At 39.3% G+C, this 18735-nt stretch overlaps 1 protein-coding gene across 4 annotated transcripts in view; it reads right to left on the reverse strand.

The window, feature by feature from the left end:
* Nucleotides 1–1562: 1562 nt before the first annotated feature.
* The window catches only part of CHRM2 (cholinergic receptor muscarinic 2), a 146057-nt gene continuing 128884 nt past the window's right edge, over nucleotides 1563–18735 (reverse strand). For all 4 annotated transcript variants that reach the window (XM_053657114.1, XM_053657117.1, XM_053657116.1 and 1 more), the window contains one exon: nucleotides 1563–7408. In XM_053657114.1, the coding sequence (XP_053513089.1) occupies nucleotides 5961–7361 (1401 nt within the window). In that variant the 5' untranslated portion in view covers nucleotides 7362–7408 and the 3' untranslated portion in view covers nucleotides 1563–5960. The remainder of the gene's footprint in view (nucleotides 7409–18735) is intronic.

Consider the following 18735-nt stretch of genomic DNA (forward strand, 5'->3'; position numbering starts at 1 on the left):
ACTTCAATAGACATTTCTTCAAAGAGGATACACAGATGGGCAATAGACATATAAAAAGATGCTGAACATCACTAATTGTCAGAAAAAAGCAAATTAAAGCCACAATGAGATATCACCTCACATCTGTCAGAATGGCTACCATGGATAAATCAATAAACAACAAGTGCTGGAGAGGATGTGGAGAAAAGGGAACCATGGTGCATTGTTGGTGGGGATGCAGACTGGTGCAGCCACCATTGAAAAAACAGTATGGAGTTATCTAAAAAAAAATAGGATAGTCATTTTTAATTTGACAAAACCTCCCAAGTTGTTCACAATTCCAGTAAAGATATAGTTTAAGGATTCAGATAACTACTGGGTATACTGTTCAAATACAGAAGATGGTGTCTTTTTTGTTGTTTTTGCAGTTTTTCATGACTTATTGTATGAGTGTGTGTTTAGGAAGCCAAAGACCTGATTTTTCCCCCAATGTCACCTATTTAATAAATACCTACGTTACACAACTTGCCACATTCTGCTCCTTCCATTTTTTTTTTACTTTTGGTTGAGAAAGAGTGATACATGGTATAAAGTGGGAAATTCTTCCTTTATGATGGACAGATGTTTTTTCCTGTCCCATTATTTGCAACTGCCTCGTCAGAAATAGCATCTGACAATTCGTCAGCACAAGATTCCATTCAAATTCTAAAAAATGAAATGAGAACATCTCACTGGAACAATAAGAAACTAATGAGAATTGATAGAAAACTCCATTTTTCTTTCATTTTTCCCCCCAGAAATGATTTTGGTTCAGATAAAGGACAGCAATTCACAAGGGTGGATTGTAGCATGAAAGGGGAAATTTAGGAAGTGAATAAACATTGAAATATATCACAAAATTTGGGGAAAAAAACAGCTAGAATTTACTGGGAAAAAAGTCTCTCCCACTGCATGCATTGGTATCTAAAGAGTAATAGAAATCTTTCAAATGTTCAATGTTTATGATTTTTCTGTTAACACATAAGCACCTATCAGGATTGCAAACCCAGTATCAACAAATTGTAATGATATTTGCTCACTAAGAAGTCAGGCTAATAGGGGCTCAAGAAAATGTTCTGGGGAGTTTGAGCAGTTGAGTGAGCATCAAAGACAGAAACGGGGTTGCTATGAGGAAATGCAGGGCGGTCCAAAACAGCCCATCTCTTTTGTAACTTCTTGGGGAAGCTTGCAACCTCATAGGACACTGAAAGCCACCGATATTTAATGTGCCGGAAGCTTGTATTGGACCCAAACTGAAAAGGGCAGTTTATAAAATACAGGGCTGGCACAATTTTTGCTTTGGTTTTCAGAATGAAAAACCTTCTGAAGGTCATTCTTTCCTTCCAGAATGATTATTTTTTATTTGACAAAAATCAGTTAATTGGGAGTCAAGCAAGCCAAGCAGAATGCCAACGAATCGGTTGCAATCTCATCAGGCAATCAGACGTGAGATCAACACAGCTGTTGGGACCAGAACATCGGGAAGGTTCTAGTCAGAGGCCAGGCAGAAAAGCAGGAGCAAAAAGCATGATTGTCACATGGGGTGATGTCGGCAAAGATTTATTAATATATTCTTTCAGGAGATACTTAAAATCAAACGCCATGTTTTCAAAGAGGATAAAATAGTTTAGTAGTAACATGGATAAAAATTTTGGTCATTCTCACACCTCTTCCTCCAAAAACGAATTCTCCTTTTTTGAAAAGTGGACGCGTAAAATCTCATTGCGTACTCTGAAGCAACATACACCATAGTGCATATGAAGATTTTGTGTATAATATATTTATTTGCATACAGAAATATGTATTTCTATTATACATTTCATTACTTTATTTATAGAGTATGTATAGTAAGCATACAGCATATTCCAGGAAGATACATTAAATATGCACACAGTTCATGCTGCGGCGTGCACCCTTTTAAGAGAAGCATATTGGGGAGGCATGGTATTATATATACATGCTGAAAATACACTTTTCACAATTCATCCAGCTTTGGGTACTTCCCCTATTTGTGACACCAGTGCTGTGGTTGTTGGAAGGGAGATTATCAAACTGGGGAAAGGGCAACTATCAATGAACTAAGTAGGAGAAAATAAAAGTAGATCGAATCTCAACATGAACGTTGTCATCAGTTTGAACTCCCATCTCCCCCCATGTCTGATCTGCAGGATCAAGAAAGCAGTGAGTGGACAAAGAGGAGAAGCAGGTGGGACTTCCAGCTTCCGAATCCGGACTGGAAAGCTTGTGTCACGTGATGTATTTGTGACTTGGATTTTACTTGTTGTTATTACTTTTTCAAAGACTTTATTTTTTAGAGCGGTTTTAGGTGCACAGCAAAATGGAGTGAATGGTACAGAGAGTCGCCGTATACCCTCTGATCCCCAACACAAGCATGGCCGCACCCTTCTGTCAACACCCCACCTCCGAGTGGGACGTTTGTTCTGGTGGATGCATCTATTTTGACACATCGTTTTTCACCCAACGTCTGTAGTGGACATTAGGGTTCATTCATGGTGTTGTGCACTCTATGCATTTTGCCAAATGTAAAATGACTTACTATGTACTTTTCTCACACCTGGGGTTGGCCATTGAATTCACGGTGAACTGGTAAAAGGAGAACCATTTCTTTCTTTTTTTTTAAGGAATGACCTGGCCTTTTCACATTTTGAATCACCTCGTCTTCAAGACCATTCCGTGATATTTACATTATTGCTATGAGAAAAAATTCTTGATAGATATTCCCCTTTCCAGTAAAACAAAGGAGATGAATGACACGGTTTCTGAAAGAGGCTCTTCATGGTTTTGAAAGGACAAAGGTCAGCTCCTATAGAAACTGACCACATCAGTGCAACCATTTTAATGGCCAGCGACTGAAATCTCAATTGACCACACTCTGTGGAAATTGTGATTGGACAGTAAGGTGCTGGAAACAGCATGCAGTGTGTCTGTTCTGGTGATTCTGGGTGTGTGGACATTGCCTGTGTTCCCAGTCTATGAAGCATAAACACACCAGACTCCATGGATCACAGCGTGTCTCATACCTGACTGGTGGGCATTAGCTTTTTCAAACAGGTGAGCAATTCGCATTGGTATTCCAATAGTGGTACAGGATTATTTACTCACTTATACAAAGCAAGCTCTAGAATCCCTTGAAGTAGACTAGGTTTTCTCGACTTCAACACTACCGACATTTTGAGCGAAATAATTTTTTTGTTTTGCCAGGGGGCACGGTGGGCACCCTGTGCATTGCAAGATTTTTAGCAGCATCTCTGGCCTCTATCCACCAGATGCCAATAGCTCTCCCTACCAGTTATGATGACCAAAAAATGTCTCCACATATTGTTAAACATCCCTTGGGGGGGGGCAAAATCATCCCTGGTTGAGAGCCACTGACATAGACAAATCCAGCAGCGGTTAATGCAAAGCATGGACTACAGTCTCCGTATCTTTCTAATCATCGACCATTTTCAGTAGTTTTCCATTGTTTGACTTGGGTTGATAAAGCTTCCACAAAGTGTCAGGCTATCTTCAGTTCCTTTCTTTAATCCTGATGGTTTCTCTTTCAATACTGGTGTGGTTGCTGTGCCAAAGGGCAGACACAAAAGGAGCAAAAGAGAGGGTGTGGTTAACTCAGAGTGTGATTGTTACGTAGAAGAGACTCAAATCAGGAAGCCACAAGCCTTGAATCCTTGAAGCCTTGAATTCAGTTCATTTGCCTGAAGCTGAATCCACGTCATCATAGTCCAAGTCAGTAAGTGAAGTATTCAGCCAATCAATTGTTTTGTATATAGGGAACCCAACACTCCATTACTTTCAGGTTCCTACAACTCAATTTATTCATTGATTTGAAGGAAAAAAAAATAGACATGAGTTTAAAATGTAAAAGTTTACACTGATGTAATTGTCATGTAACAGAATCTGTCTGGAGGGAGGCTGTTTGTATAAGTAAGATTTTGGGGGGGAAATGACTGAAGTTATTCAGGAAGAAAGTTATTGTTCTAAAGGGTAAGTCAAGTACAAATACTGTTGGCAATTTACTGCTTCCCGACTGTTTCCGTTGTGCTTTTGTTGAACTCTCAGAATTGCTGGCCTGCCACCAATGAGGCAAGTCACCCAAAATAACTAATTAAAGTGCTAAGGTCTAACACTGACAAATTCATCATCCACCTCACATAGGCATTACTGGTCAAGATAAAGTTCCTAAGGCAAAACATGAAATTTGAAAAGGCTCTTAGAACTTCTATTTCTGTTGATGGGGTCATCTTTTGGAGAATCTCACTGGAAGATGACAGCGACCATTGTGAAACGAGAGAGGAATAAACATAGCTAGTTAAAGGTGAACAACAGAATTAAACGTTTCTTTGGGGTACAAAATAAAAAGTCTCTACATGAATAAGGTTCTTTAAAGCCACTATTTAGGTATTAGCTCCTGACACGACCTTGTTATAGTCTAGAATTAGAGAAATGTGAGAAGTGCTGTGGGTGCAACTACCTACATTCTTGTCTCAGATTCTTCTGGGCTCCTCTGGCCTCTACTGAAGTTATCTCCTGCATGTCTGTGGCAAGGGTTACTATGCTTCTCCTGATAGAATTTTGCAGTTAAAAAATTTTAGGGAGAATTGACAATTTGAGGAATATGGAACATGTGGTTTCAGTAAATGTTTTTGAATTACTTTTTTCCCCTTTATTGGGTCACAGGATGGTTACAAACAACCTCACGTGACTATGAATTGAAGATTGGCTTTCAGAAGGCATTGAGAAGAAAGTCTTAATCTCTTGACACTGACCCAGAAGTCCCTGGGGCCAGATGAGTATGTTAATCCTATTCAGAATTCCAAATGAAAAAACCAACAACATCTTTTTTCTGCTGACAAAGGCCAGGAGTTCATGTTTTACAAGTTAGCATTTCATAAGTGGGTCAGGCAGATTCATGTTGAAGCAGAATGCCCTTTCGACCTTTCATTTTCTTAGCTCAAAATTCTTCTGGCCTCCGTTAATTTTCTCCAAGTGGAATGACCATTATTGAACTTGATGAAACCTCAATTTAATAAAATCGCTTTGGCTTCTCAAGTATGTTTATGTATTAGGGAGGTTAGTCTATTAGTCTATTAAAATAAGAGGGTAGTTTGGGAGAAAACCACATTGGGGAAACCATTTCCCATTAAGGATCATAAGTAAACTACATCTTTATAAGCTTGTATACCCTCAAAGAATGCAAAGCACACAATAGACAGGGGTGAAATGCCCCTTTTCTTGGCTGTCTCTGGTTGGATTTAGTGAAAGTCCTCTATAATCTGTCCTTACACAGTGTAGAACAATATAAAAGCAAATCCCATAACGAGAAAAATAATGTGATCTAGTTGGGTTTTTGTTTCTTTGCTTGCTTTTGAAGGGGGAAAAGGGTAAGGTAAAAAAATAAGCATTTATTACATTGCAATCCTCCAAGTAAAACCATAACAGAAAAATAATATATGCTTAGCACTCGAGATTGTTCCTACACCCGTTTTCTTTTTTCCTTCCCCATTGTAGTATGTGTCTATTTTTTTAAGGTTCCGTGTGAGCTTCTGACCATGGCCTTCCATCCACACGTAAACACGGAACAATAACAAAAAGGAGCGAGGTTATTCTTCTTGTGCAGAGACTGATAAAATTGTAGATTCAGAAGCCCTTCTCAAGAGACTGAGAAAATGCAGATCACTCCTTAAGTCCACAATTCCAACGTGTCGCCTTCACGGTCGCCTGCTCCTGCACTGACAGGGTTTCTAAGGTGCCAGTTTCTCAGACGAGCATAGGCACGATATGAGTGTCGCTGTTGGGCTTCTTAATTGCACGTCCATGATAAGACTATAAAGTGCAGTGGCAGAGATTTTGCAATGAGCTCTTTTACCCCTTTTCTTTTTCCCACTTTCCCCTTGACCACTTTCCTTCACCCCGAAGAAGTTTTACCTTGTTGCGCCGATATTCTTGTAATGACACATGAGAAGGTGCTTAAAGGTCTTCTTGAAGGTGGCATTGCAAAGTGCATAGCAGGCAGGGTTGATGGTGCTGTTGATGTAACAAAGCCAGTAGCCAATGGTCCACACTGTGTTGGGGATGCAGGGTGCACAGAAGGTGTTAATAAGCACCATGACGTTGTATGGGGCCCACGTGATGATGAAAGCCAACAGAATAGCCAAGATTGTCCTGGTCACTTTCTTTTCCCGGGAGGGAGGAGGCTTCTTCTTTGCAGGCTGCTTGGTCATCTTCACAATCTTGCGAGCGACAATGTTCTGTTTCTCATCTCCATTCTGACCTGAAGGACCAACTAGCTCCACAGTGGTGTTGCTTGGGGTACCTGAGTCCCCTTTTGGGGTCTTGGTGACAATTTTGATGCATGTTTGCTTCGAGTTCTCCTCTTTGGAATGGCCCAGGGAAGTGGAGACCGTGTTTTCATCCTGGGTTATTTCGTCATCTCTCATGTTAGAGGCCACAGCACTGACGGAGGTGGAGTCGTTGGAGCTTTCTTTCTCCTCCCCCTGCACACAGTTCTCAGTCCCAGCATCTCTGAGGGCCTTGCCATTCTGGATCTTGTTGTGTCCCAGGCCATCATTGCTGCCGGGCGTGTTGTTGTTGTTCGGTTTTACTATCCGCCCTTGGACCAGACTTGGAGACACTGGGTCTTGGTTGGCCACAGGCTCCTTCTTGTCCTTCTTGATCCTGCTCTTGCTGGCTCGGGAAATGTGCCAGTATAAGACAGTCATGATGATCACTGGCAAGTAGAAGGCTGCAATGGCAGTGCCAAAGGTGACGGCAGCATTGGAAAAAAACTGAATGTAGCATTCCCCGTCCTCCACTGTTCTCACACCTACAATGAACTGCCAGAAGAGAATGGCCGGAGCCCAGAGGATAAAGGAGAGGACCCAGGCTGCTGCAATCATCATACCTGCCATTTTCGTGGTCCGCTTGACAGGGTAGGTGAGCGGTTTTGTGACACAGAAGTACCTGTCAAAGCTGATAATGAGCAGATTCATCACTGAGGCATTGCTGACCACGTAGTCCAGGGCGAGCCAAAGGTCACACACCACAGGTCCCAAAGGCCAGTAACCAATCACAGTGTAGAGGGTATACAAGTTCATGGAGAAAACACCAATGATGAGGTCGGCACAGGCCAAGCTGAACAAGAAGTAATTGTTGACGGTCTGCAGGTGGCGGTTGACTTTGATGGAGACCATGACCAAGATGTTCCCGATAATGGTCACCAGGCTGAGGGATCCAGCCACAAGGACAATAAACACCACTTCAAATGTCTTATATGGACTGGTCAGAGCCAGGCCACTGTTAGAAGAGTTTGTCGAGTTATTCATTTTGTGTTCTGTAATCAGTAGCCAAGGAGCCAAATAAACATTTAAACCTGCAGGGAAGAAGAACAAAATTAACACGTGTAACTTAAACAGTGCTTTAAAATATGTCAGACTCCTTCCTTTGGAACCACACTGACCCAAAACCTTCCTTCTTTCTCCTACATGTTTATCGTACTTACCTGCCCCAATTAAAAGGTTGATAAGGATGATTCAGAAGACCCTTTCAGGCTGGTAATCTGTTTAAAGTCCAATAATGCTTTGAATGTGACCATGCTCAATAAGCATATCTATCTATCTATTTATCTATCTATCTATAATCTATTATCAATAAAGTACTGAGCATAATTTTGATGATTTGAACTTAATAAACCAAAATTATACATAAAACTCTCCAAGCATCAAGAAGTTTCTGATACAAGCAAAGAAATAAACCAGTGGGAGGACAGAATTATGGAAAAAATCCTAAGACAGAGTACTGAGTTGTGACTTTTATGGTCAGTAACACCTTTTCACTTGGTAGCTCTAAGTGTTTTCCATAATACTAATAACAATAATAAAATGAGATAATAACACTTTATTAGCCAATACACTTCACACAATGAGTATTATTTTGCCTGACCTCTATTTTACACTTGTAGCCAGTATCACATATGAGCATTTCCAATATTCTACATCTTTTTAAAAATATATTTTATTGATCATGCTATTGCAATTCTCCCATTTTTAATCCCTTTGTACCCCTCCATCCTAAATCCCCCTCCCACCATCATTCCCCCACCTTAGTTCATGTCCATGTGTCATACATATAAGTTCTTTGCCTTCTCCATCTCCCATACTTTTCCACCTCCCCCTGTCTATTTTGTACCTACCATTTACGCTTCTTATTACCTGTTCCTTTTCCCACATTCTCATCTCACCCCCTCCCCGTGGATAAGCCTCCAAGTGATCTCTATTTTTGTGATTCTGTTCCTGTTCTAGTTGTTTGCTTAGTTTTTTTTTTTTTTTTTTTTAGGTTCAGTTGTTGATAGTTGTGATTTTGTTGTCATTTTACTGTTCATATTTTTATCTCCTTTTTCTTAGATAAGCCCCTTTAACATTTCATATAATAAGGGCTTGGTGATGATGAACTCTTTTAAATTTACTTCATCTGAGAAGTGCTTTATCTGCCCTTCCATTCTAAAGGATAGCTTTGCTGGATAGAGCAATCATCTATGTAGGTCCTTGCCTTTCAGCCCCTTCTTGCCTGTAAGTTTTCTTTGGAGAAATCAGCTGATGGTCTTATGGGGACTCCTTTGTAGGTAACTGTCTCCTTTTCTCTTGCTGCTTTTAAGATTCTCTCCTTATCTTTAATCTTTTTTTCTCTCTTTTTTTTCATTTTTTTCTTTTCCTCTTTCGTATTTTTTCTTATCTTTAATCTTGAGTGATGTAATTATGATGTGCCTTTGTGTGTGCTTCCTTGGGTCCAACTTCTTTGGGACTGAGCTTCCTGGACTTCCTGGAAGTCTATTTCCCTTGCCAGATTGAAAAAGTTCTCTTTCATTATTTGTTCAAATAAGTTTACAATTTCTTGGTCTTTCTCTTTTCCTCCTGGCACCCCTATGATGCAGATGTTGGAATGTTTAAAGTTGTCCTGGAGGTTCCTAAGCCTCTCCTCATTTATTTGAATTCTTGTTTCTTCCATTTGTTCTGGTTGAATGTTTCTTTTTTCTTTCTGGTCGAAGCCATTGATTTGAGTCCTGATTTCCTTCCTGTCACTGTTGGTTCCCTGTGCATTTTCCTTTATTTCACTTCTCGTAGCCTTCACTTCCCTTCACTTCGCCCTCTATGTTGTGATCATACTCAATCATATCTGTGAGCATCCTGATTACCAGTGTTTTGAACTGTGCCTCTGATAGGTCAGCTATCTCTTCATTGCTTAGCTGTATTTTTTCTGAAGCTTTGATCTGTTCTTTCATTTGGGCCATATTTTTTTCTCAGCATGCCTGTTACATTGTAAGGGTCAGAGTCTTAGGTATTCGCCCGGGTGGGGCAACCCACGTGGCTGCTCTGTGACGCTGTATGTAAGGGAGGGATCCGAGAGGGAACAATGGCACTTGCTCCTCTGCCAGTTTTCAGTGACTTCCCCCACTACCCACAAGCAAATTGGGCCTTTCTGGTGCTGATTCCCAGGTGAGTGGTTTTGTGTACATTCTAGGACCATGTGGGTCTCTGCAACAAACTCTCCTGTGAGGCTCAGAGTTTCTCCTGCTGTCAGAACCCCCACAGGTATTTTTCTGTCAGAAGATTTGAGGCTTTATTTCCCTGTGCTGGAACCCTGGGTTACGTGGCCTGCTTCGCTCCCTAGTTGTTCCTCCCGGTTTATCCACACACAAATGTGGGACCACTGAGTCCTGCAGCTACTGCCTTGCTGCCTGTCTTCTCTGCCCTGGCTGCCCATCTCTGCCCCTTCTATTGGTCTGGATGAATGCTTCTTCTTTGACTCCTCAGTTGTCAGACTTGCATACGATTTGATTTTCTGGCAGTTTTATTTTTTGTTTTTAAATTTGTTGTTCTTTTGGTTGTACAAAGAAGCAAAGTGTATCTACCTATGCCTCCATCTTGGCCAGAAGTCCCTGAAGTCTCAATATTCCACATCTTGCAAAGGAAATTATTTATTTAATGTATATTGCCATGACTGTATCCATTTTTGTATCCATTTTTCAATGTTTTATTTTCAAATCACTAGCAAGCTATCATTTTACAGTTATTCCTGTTGGTAATCAAGCTAGGATTTATATTTGTTTAGCAGAAGAAGGAACTGAAGCCTAAAAAGGTTAAGTAATTTTCACACACAGGAAATCATTGATGGAGATGAGACTGTGACCCTTAGTTTGTTCAATCATTCTTTCACTCGTTTTGTCTTCCCCCACCTATTGAGTGACTTCTCTGTATTAGGCATTGTGATATATGCTGGGTGTTCCATGGCAATGGTAAGACAAAGTCCCCGCCTGGGAGAGGCATATGCGCTGGTGGCAGTAATTGATTGGTTGAGCAGAAATGATTCAATAAAAAAAAAATGAAGTAAAGAAGCCATTGTTAGGCCCGGAATTAGATAAAAGTAGCCAAGAGGAACAAGGAACCCGAGGCAGGCTCCAGACCCAGCAAGGAAGATAGAAAATACAAAGAGTGCTGAACAAACAAGATAACCACCTGTGCATGACCTTGTCTTTGCAGAAAGTCTTCCACTGCTGCAAGCAGAAAGCATAGCCATGTGTGTTCCCTCGAGATAGCCAATCACTAACGGCCACGTCTGCTTCTGTGTTTGCTTGCTTGCTCACCTCAATAAAAACCCTAGGCTGTAAGCACCAGGTGCAACTCTCATTTGCAGCCCTCTGGGCACCGTGTCTCCGGACACCTCAAGAGTTCACCCCTGCGCAGGTAAAGCTTTGGCCAATAAAGTTCCATCTTAAACTCCTGAAAGTTTCCGACCATTTGTTGCTTGCGTTGGTGGATGCTACACCATCATGCAAGGGAAAACAGCAATATTGTAATTATGTTTATAAAAGTTTTCCTCTATGATAGCTTAGTTAGAAAACAGGTCTTGAGGCAGAAGGCCACACTTTCCAATATTGTCATTCAATGTGATTTCACTATTTTTACTGCTCCGTGCTGTCCATGAAACATGTTGAGATATTAAACCCAGATTATTTTTTTAAAGTGTTTTCTTTCCCTTTAAAAAAAGATGTTATGTATTTAATTTTAAAGAGGGGAAAGACAGGGAGAGAAACATCAATGTGTGGTTGCCTCATGCCCCCTACTGGGGGCCTGGCCCACAACCCAGGTATGTGCCCTGACTGGGAATCGAACTGGTGACCTTTTGGTTCACAAGCCCATGCTCAATCCACTGAGCTACACCAGCCAGGGCAAAACCCAGATTATTTTCATAAACACAATGCAGGTAATTATATGAGAACAATACTTGGTGAACGGTAACAAGTGAAATTTTTACATAAATATAGGATGTTCATAAGACTACCTCAAATGTTAAAAATTACACTTCTTAACACACATATAAAAACACTGGCATTTGTTCTTACTTAATTTTTTTAAAACTAAGTAGACCATCAAGACTGTTTTCGCACATATTTTACAGCAGAAATCTGGCCCCAAAATAAGTCACAATTCATCTAGAAACTCTTTCTTAACTCATATCTCTAGAATGGCAAAGAAAAATTAAATATATATAAACATATATATATGTTTATACTTATATATGCTAGAATTTATTTATTATTCCTATTTCAGGAATATACCCATGCTTCCAAAATGTATTCTAGCAAAACTGCTGACATTATGCTGCCTGCCAATTGAATTTCTACTTTGGCTTGATGCTTGTGTTTGGCTGATCTTTGGGAAAACGTACATTGTAGTTTTTTCACGTTGGAAGTTATTCCAGGGTGAGGAGTGGCCTCCAGATATGGGTTGTTCTAACCACACATAATATTTTCCCCAGAAGTGCCTAGAAAGTCTACTAAAATAAGAAAGGGCTCATTAGTTTTGATAAATGGCGAAGCCTGGCAATTCATTTTTCATTTTAGCACCACAAATATGGAGTTGAGACACAGTAGAATTTCTTTTTCTGTGTGATATAATGGCCTATTATTTTATGAATTACTATTTACTTTGTGTCCTTCACTTAACTCTGAGTAAATTCTACCTTTCTTCTACTAGCTAAGTGGGGAAAAATTATATCAAACTCTACCAAGTGTCAAAGCTGCCTTACAATATTGGTATTTAAAGGAGGTATAATACCAATCAGTCTGAGATTATTAAGTGTTCTGAGTGAGGATAGATAGTGCTGCGTTTTGTAGTTTGTGATAGAAATCTTAAAATAGTAGGGCAACATGGATGGCATCACTTTCCTACAGACTAGAGAGAAAAAGTGCTGTCAAACTCTTAACCATGGTAATGGCATTTAGTATGTATTGGTCGAATAAAGGGGCAAAGAGTACATGATGATCTCCAATTCTGTCTTTTTTTTTTTTTTGGTCAGAATTTTGAGGTTGTTAAGCTTTGTTCTCTTCCCCTCTGCCAGACCAATGAAAAAAAATCATACATCCTTCCCCTCAAAAAGAAGCAATTATTCAATCCGAGGGTGCTTCCTGCTGGCCAGCCTTGTGTTTAAGTAAACACATAACCACCACTTTTAGATAATGCCACCAAAGTCTGGTGACAATTGGGTGATCATTCATAAAGGAAGATACATGTTGGGGACATAAGAAAGAAAGCTACAGGTTCATCAAATGAGCTTTGACATGGTTCTGAAGACACAGCATCTGAAAGAAAAACTAGCTCAAGTTGAGAAAACTGATCTGAGTTCTGAGTACCAGAAAGTGTTGTTGAGAAATTATTGCTATTTCAACATTCAGAAGTCTCTATTAATTCACAGTCCACTAACTACAAAATGATGTAAGATACAGGTGGGGCAGTGGTTTTCCCTTGAAATCCATGTAGAAAAGAACTTCCTGAGCACCTTCATAGCACAAATACCATTAAAAAAAAGGTTTATTCTGCTTAGAAATCAAGTGATCTTCAAACATTTACCAAAAAGCAAGTTGCCCTGGCTGGGTAGCTGAACTGATTAGAGCATTGTCCTGATACGCCAAGGTTGTGGGTTGGATCTCTGGTCAGGGCACGTCCAAGATCTCTCTCTCTCTCTCTCTTTATCTCTCTTTCTCTCTCTCACCTCTTCCCCCTTTTCACTCTAAAATTAATAAATAAAAAAAAATTTAAAAAACCCTTAATATTTTAGAGTGTTTTGGTCTTAATAAATAAGATCCCTACATATAAGTATTGCATAAGTATTGAAAATTTTTGCCTAGAAAAAAAAATTGGGAAACAGTATTTGTAAGGCACATGATAGAAAGTGACCTAATGTCCCCAGACTCCCTGAGTCACATTAGCATACACCTCTGAAGCCTCTCTTCTTCCAGCTCTTCCAAAATTTGGTCCATTCGGAATTGTCCCACCCTCATAAACCACAATCCATCTGTTGGCCTTTTCCCCATCCATTACATAAGCATTCCCCAGGCAGCAGCAACTCTTTGAAACCCATTTGTTTGTTCTTAGCTGGCTGTTTTTTCTTTCCCGCTTCTGCTTCCATTGCACGACTCTTATCATTTTATTCTGTTCTGCTACTACTAGTTGCTTGTTTGTCTGGGTTAGGGTTATTTGAGTGTCAAGTGTAAAGCCAAGTTAATCATACTTCTTACACTATAACCAACATCCTCATCTGTTTCTGCAAGGTTTTTCCCTTATTTTTATTTTATCAATATATTCCTTCCTTTCCTTTTTAATTCTCACATCTCATTGTCCCTTCTCTCCTTTAGAATTTGCTTGAATTGCTTGGACTATTTTCTTTGGCTAAATATGCAACTCTGGAAAATATAAGGCTTTTGTTTTCTTATGAGCTTCATTTACTAAACAATACCGTGCTCTAGTTTTTCTTTTTTCTTTTTCACTTAATACCATTTTTGTTGTTGTTGTTCTATCCATTTCAAACATAATGCTTCTAATTCCATAGTGGGCAAATTATGACATTGCTCTTATACATTTCTCTAGTAATGGGCATGTAGATTGTTTCTTGAAATGGTGCTGGAATGAAAATTTTCACATTATGTCATGGCCTTGTCTATGAATTTCCCTATCATAGATACCCAGCAGTGAGACCACTGGACCCAGGTGTGGCTGTAAACTTTCTCTGACAGCTGCCACATTGTTTGCCCGGAGGGTGGCTGCAGGTCCTACCCTGCTCAGCTCGGTCCTGTTTCTCAATAACTTTTCAAACAGTTGTCATGCATCTTCCTGATATTTGCCAATCCGAGAGAAGTAAAGTGTAGCTTTTGGTTTTAATCTGTATTTTCCTGATCACTAGAGAGGCTGAGCATTTTTTTCATATAGTCAGTTACCTTACAGGCTTCCATTGTGGTAGCTCCCCTGTTCATACCTTTGACACACAGGACACTGGTTGATACACCCATTTATATATTTTCATCCTTCACTAGAAAACAGTGAAATTTGACATCTTAGTCTTTGTAGATCTACTACCCAGCTCACAGGCTGAAATATAACTGGTGCACAAACAACATGTTGCTTAATATTATTAACTCAACCCCTATTTACCTGATTACTGGAACCGTTTCAAGAGCACTTATCTGTAACAACATTCTTCTGTGGTTGTTAGTCATACAATTGTTTTTTCATGCAATTTATTGGAACAAAATCATTTCACTAATTCAATCATTATTCCAATAATTCCTCATTAGCAAAGGTAACTTAAGATCAGAATTATGACTTGCTTATAAGTTTGCTTGTCTTCTTCATTAGATAAACTCATGGACAGTTTTTGGAATTGAATTATATGTATATGTATATGTATTTCACAACATATTGATTTTAATAAACTTTGATTGAAAAATACCAAACATTTATTTTCTCAGTGTTCTCTTTGTCTCTTTAATAAATTTAGTCTTCACATTCGTTTTAATAAAACACAGAACAAAAACATATTTTAATTTTATAAAGCTTTCTAGTGACTTCCTTCGAAGGAGAATGTGTAAATATTGCATTCATGTTAAAAATAAAACCAGTTTGATCTCTTATTTTATAGATTAAGAAACTGTGATGTTCCCATGGTCTTCTGGTTCCTGCTGTCATGTGTACTAATGATGATTATTATTCTAAAACCTGAACATAACACAGAGCTGCATGATTCTACCTCTATCCCTGTTATGGTGTTTATTTGTTAGTTTGTTATCTCTTCCTCCTCTTCCTTTTTCTTGTTTCCCAGCAGCATGCATTACATTGCCAACAACAACAACAATGAAAACACACACCTAATAGAAAACATAAGCTCAGGACTCTCAAACTCACGTTAACTCACTTAAAGTTGGCAACTCTTTGAAATACGCAGGATGGGTCCTGTCCCCCTTTTTGTTCTGAAGAAGAAAGCTAAGGCCATAAGAAGAGATTAAGCCCATTGTCCTTAATTTCAAGGCTAGTGAATAAATATCTGCAACTAAAACCAACACCCTTCCTGTTCAGCAGGATACTCTTTCTCTCCCTTCGCATTCTGAGAATTGTATTTTATCCAGTAACATGGAAACTCGCTAGGCATCTGTAGAATAATGAACCATACCCAGAGACAGATTCCTTTCAAGGGACCTGGGATTCTCACCCTGGTAGAACATAGTAAATGTTTATAATGTTAGCATAGCTGCTGTCGTATCATCTAAATTTCTGGTTACAATGTTCGCTTGTTTCTATTAGTGCTATCTGTAAAAATAGAAAGCATTCCAACTTAGAGGCGAGCACAGCGTGAGAGCTACGGCACTCCTTTCTCCACACGTGATGCACAGACTACGTAAGGACTGTTCCTCCTCTAGTTAAAAAACAAGTTTCCTTTGTCCACCCTTTGCTACTTCTGCTGTTCACATTTCTCTGAAAGTTCTTACCTCTGGTCCGGCATCACAGGGCCTCATTAAAACAATAGCTGTGACATCATTGATGAAATAACGTAGTCACAACAGACTAAACAATGAAGAGGCCTTCGGAGGACTCAGCGTTTTACGGTGGCAAGTGTGTAGTTATCAGTTTGGTATTTTACAATGTTAGTTTATGACTAAGTCCTGAAAGTACCATGGAAACTTATGAGAAAACATTCTCTGCCCTTTGCTTTCCACTACTTGAGATCCTGTATGCAGCAGCAAGGACTGTATCATGGTTCAATATTATCCTTGCAAAGTTGTGGGTGCTCATCTCTATTCTAAATTATTAGCTGTGAGGGTCTGATCATGTCGCTTAACTCCCTTTAACCTTAATTTTCTTTTCTTCTTAAATAGCAATAATAATAACTCTATTTTTTTTCTAGAGGTAAGGGTCAGAGTAAGATAATGTCTCTGAACTATGATTTATAAATGTTAAGCATTGAATAAATGTTATTAACATTCACATTTGTTAAATGTATATAAATAAGTCACCTTTCTTAACAGTTAACAGAAAACTCTGTGGCATGTGTGTATATGAAGTAGATGCAGAATAAGGAGGTGTGAAGCATAGTGGCAGAGGCAATACTATTGTAAATTATCGTTATCAATGATATTGAATTGTGAATGATAGTAATATTGATAATATACTGAGCATGACTACTCTTCGCAACAACTCCCAAGGGGGATTTACATTATTGTTGTATACTTCTTTTTACAAGCTTTGAACTGAAAACCTAAGAATTAAGTTATTTGAGATTCAAACCCCATGTGCCTAACTCCAGATGCTACTACAAATATGGATTGTTTGTTCGAGGGATAGTGTTACCTGGCAGAAAACGTGTGCTTCAAATATTCACCCTCTGACTTGCCATGACTAAGCCCTTTGCTCCACGTCAAGTTGGGTCCGTGGTTTAGACAACACAGGATTGTTGTGTTCAAGCTAACATTGTGACTTGAGGCAGCAAATAGTCACAATAAATACAAAGTTGGTAAGTGGTGTTCTACACATGAAAATATAGGACACTTAATGTAAATATTTTTCCAAAGCAATCATCACAAAAATATATTACCATGTGAAATGATATATAACCTCTCACAGAAGTATTCATATCGATTACACAGAAGTTCTAAATATTGACAGTAACATTTTTATGAAGTTACAGAGGGGAGACTTTAATTAAAATAATTAAAGAATAAATTTGGATGCGTATTTACACAGTGGAACTGAAATAAAATAAATGGGATTTTCTCTGATGCAGGATGCCTAACATATAATGACCACATCATCGGTGCAACCAGAACGTAATAACCTCATAAACATTTATCTGTACATGAATAACCTAAGTGATAGAACCTTTTTGCACACTAATTTATTAAAGTCTCACAATAACCCTGAAAAGAAGTATCTTTTCCAGATTTACAGATGACGATGATCAAAGAGCTGGCAAGTTGCAGGTAGCATCTAACTCCCAGGACCAGATTCCTTTCACTACAGCAAACCATGACACAAAACCTGGTCTATTTTTTAAAATGTTTTTTGGTGGGGAAATAAGAACAGTCAGGAAAAGAAGGAATCTATGATTGGTAACTCCTGGAATCCACAGAGAGAAGATATGTAATTGCACAACAAAATCTCAGAGCAAGAAATCAAGAGGGATTCCCGTAAAGTTGAATTTCTGATTGCTTTATTCATTTACCTTTTGTTTCTAAAAGGCAATCACAGCTTTTTGATTTCTGCTGTTCCTTGTGCACAGTACCAGAACTGGCAGGGTGTTCTGGGTATTCTCCATCGGCCTCTTGCAGACATTGATCTCTAAGAAGCAGCCTAAACATGAGGGATTGAATTATCAATGTTGCCAGGGTTGCCTAAAATTACAGCTGATAGAATAAGGTCTATGTGAGCTTTTCAAACTGTGTAAATAAGGGCCGAGACCACACTCTGTCCTGAGATACTTAAAAGTTCACTTCCACGATATTATGTCTAGTTACCTAGCTTTCAGTACAAACTACAGTTATTTGAAAGAGAACATGTGAAATGAGGATGATACAGTCAAATATCAGACTGTCATTAGACATGAGATGATACTTACTGAGGAACTAGAAGGTTGATAGTCTAGGAGCCTAATCCTTCATCTCTTCTCTACCTCAAGACTGAGCTGTGGTCATTGTGCATGGTACCATCACCAATTAGAGAGTAAAAGAAGCTTATTTATTTTTAATATTACACCATAGAAGAGATGACCACTGAGGTATATACAGTCCTTATTCTGGTTTAGATTTCCTAAACATTCAAATCATTCCTCTAACTTATTTATTTATTAATTTACATTTTTAAAGCTGTTTTATTTATTTATCTTTAGAGGGGAAGGACTGAGGAAAAGAAATATCAACGTATGGTTGCCTCCCATGCGTCCCCTGCTGGGAACTGGCCTACAACCCAGGCACGTGCCCTGACTGGGAATCAAACCACGATCCTCTGGTTCACAGGCCAGCGCTCAATCCACTGAGCTATACCAGCCAGGGCCATCCCTCTAGTTTACAGACAGCTTTGCTACCAGTGTTCGTAGGCTTTGAGAGTATTCTTACATCAAGGATGAGTCACCCCTGCCATCAGCGATGCTGGAGAGAAGAGAACAGAAAGCAAAGAGGCTTGGGTAGAAACAGTTTAAAGAAATCTTGGGGAACCAAGGCCTCTTCTCTGAAGAAAGGTTTTAGCGTACAGTTTTGATACTATTGCAGATGATAACACCGTTTCCTTGTATTATGATGACCCATATGAGTGACTTCCACTTTCACTCACAAATCAGAGCAACTTCTGGCCTGGGGCTCGGAAGAGAGTGCAGCTCTGACAG

This window comes from Artibeus jamaicensis, unplaced genomic scaffold, assembly GCF_021234435.1.
Source record: "Artibeus jamaicensis isolate MK-2021 breed Jamaican fruit bat unplaced genomic scaffold, CSHL_Jam_final scaffold_3307, whole genome shotgun sequence".
Taxonomy (NCBI): domain Eukaryota; kingdom Metazoa; phylum Chordata; class Mammalia; order Chiroptera; family Phyllostomidae; genus Artibeus; species Artibeus jamaicensis.